Source organism: Panthera pardus, unplaced genomic scaffold (assembly GCF_024362965.1).
Source record: "Panthera pardus isolate Hobbes unplaced genomic scaffold, ASM2436296v1 HiC_scaffold_21, whole genome shotgun sequence".
In the NCBI taxonomy this organism is placed as follows: domain Eukaryota; kingdom Metazoa; phylum Chordata; class Mammalia; order Carnivora; family Felidae; genus Panthera; species Panthera pardus.
This window is the reverse complement of record NW_026526777.1, coordinates 19,738-25,103: the sequence shown is the minus strand read 5'-3', so window position 1 is coordinate 25,103 and position 5,366 is coordinate 19,738. Positions and strand designations below refer to the sequence as shown.

General features: G+C 53.1%; 1 protein-coding gene across 1 annotated transcript; it reads right to left on the bottom strand.

Annotated features, from left to right (window-relative positions):
• Positions 1 to 2,034: 2,034 nt before the first annotated feature.
• S100A9 (S100 calcium binding protein A9) lies at positions 2,035 to 4,901 on the bottom strand. The gene is made up of 3 exons (XM_019431596.2): positions 4,776 to 4,901; positions 4,227 to 4,392; positions 2,035 to 2,407 (listed from the first exon to the last, which is right to left on the bottom strand). The coding sequence occupies exons 2-3, from the start codon at positions 4,374 to 4,376 to the stop codon at positions 2,150 to 2,152; spliced, it is 408 nt and encodes a 135-aa protein (XP_019287141.1). The 5' UTR covers positions 4,377 to 4,392; positions 4,776 to 4,901; the 3' UTR covers positions 2,035 to 2,149.
• Between the last annotated feature and the right edge of the window lie 465 nt (positions 4,902 to 5,366).

The following is a 5,366-nucleotide window of genomic DNA, read 5'->3' as shown; positions in this document are numbered from 1 at the left end:
TGAGGGTCAGGGAGAAGGGCTGTCAGAGGTGTTTCCTGAGCTGTTGGCTCCTTAAGTCAGGCAGGGAAGGGACTGGGGGCTTCTAAATTCTGCTCACTGGGGTGCCTGGGTGGCTCTGTCAGTTAAGTGTCCAACTCTTGATTTCAGCTCAGGTCACGATCTCACAGTTGGTGGGATTGATCTCTGCATTGGACTCTGTGAAGACAGTGTGGAGTCTGCTTGGGATTCTCTCTCTCCCTGTCTCTCTGCCCCTCCCCTGCTTGCACTCTCTCAAAAAATAAATAAATAGGGGCGCCTGGGTGGCTCAGTCGGTTAAGCGTCCGACTTCGGCTCAGGTCACGATCTCGCACTCCGTGAGTTTGAGCCCCGCTCTGGGCTCTGTGCTGACTGCTCAGAGGCTGGAGCCTGTTTCAGAGTCTGTGTCTCCCTCTCTCTCTGACCCTCTCCTGTTCATGCTCTGTCTCTCTCTGTCTCAAAAATAAATAAACGCTAAAAAAATTCTTTAAAAAAAATAATCTAAAAACAAAAACAAAAACAAAGCAAAAACAACTCTGCTTCCCAAGCTCACAGCCTGGAGCAATCCCTGGAAACTCCCTCAAGTGGGAGCCATTAAATCCCTGTGCCCATAGCAGAGGCCCCTGGGCCCTTAAGGCAGAAACATGCACAGTCCACTGCAGACAGCCTGGGAACTGGCCACAATCACGCAGTGTGGGAAGATGGAACCTAAACTGCAATTGTCCCCATGCTCAGCAGTGTGGAAGAAGCTGGGACATCTAGCCCAAGGAAAAGATGGGGTTCAAGGCCTTTTCCCTTCTGCACTATTTTGACCAGCTCCACCACTTTATGGCCTTCGATTGGTCTCTTCTCCACTCTCTGTCTCACTCCTTTCATTTTTGGAGATAGATGACTGCCAATCTCTTTCCAGCTCTCCAAATCCTAGATCTCTCGGAGCATTCTCTCTGCTGGAAGGACAGGGCAGGGCACACACCCTGATATGGGCTCTGGTTTTCAGAAGGCCAATCCCAGCCTGGTGGTAACCTGGGAAAGGGACTTCATGGTGAAGCACTCAGGCCACAGGTGTCAGAGGAGTCATCTGGAAGTCTCTGAAATGAGAGGTTGGGCATGGAGGCTGCTTCGTGGGGAAGCTGCGAGCCAAGCCCGGTTGCTGTGTTTGTGTCTGGAAACAAATGCCCTGCTGGGCTGGACTCTCAGCCACTAACCAGGGACTGCAGGCGCCTCAGTCACCAAAGGGAGCCTTAAGGCTTAGAATCAAAATCCTCAGGCCCAATTGGCTCCCTGGACCCAGAGTCCAGCTTCCTCATGGTGGTGGTTAAGCCTTATAGCTGCAGCGCCATGATTGGAACTCATTCTTCCAATAAGCAGGCAGGAGTTCCCTCTCTCCACCCTTTTGGGACTGGGTGGGCACGGGGCCAGACTCCCCTACTCTCATCCATGCCTGCACCTGCCTCAGTGTCCATCCATGATGAGGATGCTAGGTCTATGAAGAGACACTGATTTGCTCTCATGGATTGATTCAAAACCTAATTTGTGGGTAAATACACCCAATACAGTATTCCTCCCCAGATATGGCTCCTAGGTACACCTCTGGACAACTTCCAGAGAAATAAGTTTCTCTTAGGAGACAGATGGTTGTGGAAGATGTTGGACAGTACTGGGGGAAGGAGGCAGACAGGGCTGGGTAGGGGGTGGCTGGCATGTTGAGGGGAAGGGATACCCCCTTTTGTTTTCTATGGAGACAAGGGCCAATTTGACAGGCAGTACAGGGAAGTCTTGAGCTGGAGTGGGGTGACTGGGACTGAGTCATGGGGCCTGAGGTTAGAGGTGAGGAAATAGGGCAGTGAGCCCAAGTGGCTCAGAACAGACCCACATTATCATGATTTCTCACTCTGTTATTACCAAATGAAGGGGTTGAGCCCCAGTTAAGGGGCAGGGCCCCAGAAAGATAGGCTGTAACACCCAGGCCCCCAGAAGGATAGGTTGGGAAGGGGGAGTTGGAAGAAGCACGCAGAGCGCTGGCTTGGAGGAAGACTTTATTTTGCTCCCTGTTCCCAGTCCCCCAGCTAAGGCAGTTTGGCATGGCCACCCTGTGACCCTGGTTGGGTGGGGGAAGGGTGTCCTGGTCTCCTGATTAGTGGCTGTGGCCATGGCCACCATGGCTATGGCCGTGGCCACCATGGCTATGGCAGTGGCTCTGGCCACCTTCCCCAAAGCCTGGCCCATGGCTGTGGCCTTCTCCTTCAGGGGCATTCTTATGCATTTCCTGATGGGAGGCTACCGTCAGCCTGCCCACCAGGATGGAGAACTCCTCGAAGTTCAGCTCCTTGTCTCCATTTGTGTCCAGATCCTCCATGATCTTGTTTATGGCATTGTCATTTTTCTTCTGCTTCTGTGGGTGGGGGAGACATGGCAGTCAGGGCTGGGTGTGGCCAGCGTTAGGGACAGGGAGCTCAGCAAATGACCCTAGGCAAAGCTACAGGGAAGCCTGGCCCCTGGGCCTCAGTTATAAAATTGAAAATGACCATGGACTGATGCCCACAGGGTAGCAGATGCTGAGCACGCTTTGGACACGTTCTGATTTAGTCTGCATACAACCTGGGCACTACAATTCTCTCCATTTTACAGAAGAACTGAGGTCAAGTGACTTGCTTGAGGTCACACAATTAGTACGTACAGAAATGTCACCTCATTGGTCTTTATAACAAGTCTAGCAGGTGGACTTGGTCTCTTCTTTGAGGAAGACTTGAGGAAACTGACTTAGAAGAGGACAGCTGGTTTTTGCAGATTGAGTAGGGTTGGGAGCCGCAGAGTGGAAATGAGCCCTGTCCCTCCACCTGTCCATCCTGCTCCTTCCCCTTTCCCCTCCCTTCCCTCTCTAGGTCACTCATTTGGGACATGCATCTGCATTTTAACCTGCATAGTAGGGAAACCCCTGAGGAAAGCAAGGTGGGGACAGAGGGCAGTGTTGGCTCTCCATTGACCCCACAGGGTGCGATGAAGTAGCCAGGGCAAGGGAGGGTCCAGGCAGGGCAGAAGAGAGCTTCAGTTGGTCCCACCCACTGGCTGGGGTAGCTTAGCCAAGTCCCCTCCTGGGACCCTGCGGGTGCCCAGCTCTGTTCCCAGGCCCTTCCCACTCCTGCAGTGCTCCCACACAGCCCTCTTTCTGCCCTTCTCCCATGCCTGGCCAGAGCACTCACTCTGGAGCAGCTGCTTGGCTGGGTCCCAGCTTCTCCTCCTGGACTACCACTCTGCTTCTGGCAGAGTACGAAGGAGGTGGGTGGTGGGGCAGGCATAGGAATCACACTGAGGAGACCCTCACCCCATGAACTCTTGGCTATATTGTTTCTTGTTTATCCTGACCTGGCACCCTTCTTCCCAGTGTCTTATGCACCTTGACCCAGTGTCAGCATCCCCACTACTGACTACTGAAGTGGGGCGAGGCTTCAGGGAAGGCTGCCACTGGCTCTAGGAATAGAACTGAGGCTGGGACTCAGGCTTTTCACCCTTCTTGGTCCAGGTCTCTGTACCCCAAGTCCCTGATCTTATAAAGAAACTGAAAGATCAAGTGGAACTAATCCTTTTTTTCCTAGAATTGCCTGTTATTTTCAGATCAGGGAATAAATGAACATGTTACTGAGTGCTTTGTGCCTGCCACTGCTCACTGGGTGCTTCCTACATGTAGTGTCTGTGTTTCCACGGACTCTTAGGTTAGAAAGGCCCCTCAGCCCTTGCATTCTGACAACAGCTGAGGTTTGGTGTCTGCCCAGCCCCTGCCAAGGGTCGTCCTCAGTTGCTTCCCTCCTCAGTTCAGGTGTCAGCTCAAATCACCTCCTTGGAGGGGCTCTTCCTGTCCACCCAAATAGTCAGCTTTTCCCACCCAGCCCACGCCACCCATAGCATGCTCTCTTATTTTCTTTGGGGGACTTACTGGCATTGGATTTTCCTGTGCTCTTTACTGGCCAACATCTTTGCTGTGTGTTCACCACTATGTGACTCTGCCCAGGACAGGGCCCTGCACACAGCACACATCTGTAAGTCAGTCTTGCTCGACTCTGTCTGCTGTCTAACTTGGAGTAACTCTGGTGACAGGGAGGCTGGGCTGAAGGAGCTAGACTTTCCTCCTTGACCATTGCAGACTGCACCCCATCCTCCATCCTTGGCCCAGACTGTCTCCAGGCTGCGTCAGGCCCACGAGGAGCACAGCCTACCTTGAGGAAGTTCGGCAGCTCTTTTTTCACCAGCTGTTTCATTTCTTTCTGGTTGAGTTTGTCCGGGTGCCCCAGCCGCACAGAGTACTGGTGGAAGATGTTGATGATGGTCTCAATGCTGCATTCCATCTGTGACAGCTGGTCCGCCATCTTCCTGCACTCTTGTCTGCAAAGTGGAGATGCAGGGGTTCAGGTGCTTAGAAGAAAAGGCTGCTGAGCTTCCCTGACACCTCCCACAGGCTGCCCATAGGAACAGAAGGGGAAACACAGAAGTAAAAGAAAGAATGGCTCCAGGTGATTTGAGAGAAGATGCTGCCCCACACATGGAAGGGATGGTTTTAGAATATCTGAAAAATGCCAAAAAGCAGTGCAGTTGAGGACAAGAGGCTCCAGCAGAATATGAGCCAAGAAAATGTGAGGAAATTTTGATTAATCGAGGAGGGCTTCCAGGAAGAGGCCTTGGAAAGAAGATGGGTGGGTGGGTGGGGGGGAAGTAAAGAAAGAGTTGGCAAGCAGGCTCCTGCCTGTGGAAGCTGATGGCTCACTTACCTGCCAAGGAGCCACACAACGGGGTTTGACAGCACCCTGTGTGTCCAACATTTATAGGCAGCCCCTGGCCGGATAGTCAGCTCTCGCGGGAAGATTGCTTCACAGGTGAGCAGTGTGGTAACCCTGAGTTGGGCTGTCAGTGCCAGGAAAGGGGCTTGGGCGGGACAGGAAATGTTCACAAAGCTTCTTGGGCCTTTTTGTGAAATGCCCAACCCTGGGCCTGGAGCTGGTTTGGGAGGAAGCTGTTTGGGTAGCTCACTTCCCCTCCACCCCAATCCCTTGCCCTACTTGAACAAGCCAGCAGGCTGCCTCTCCTCTGGCAGCCCTCACTCTCCCCTACTCCTGCTACGGTTGGGTCAATCAGTGGCTGCTGGCCCTGCCTTCCCCATGTGTGCTGCCCAGCAAGCGTGGCTGAACCTTCCCATGCCTGCCTGGCTCTGTGATAAGTACTCCTTGGAGGCTGAGGTGTGGGCACGGGGTTCTTAGATTCATAGGGAATAAATTGGGGTTAGGAGGGCCGTTAGAGGTGCTCCACCCTTTCATATTGCAGATGAGGAAACTATGCCCAGAGAGGCACCTGGTTGGTGACAT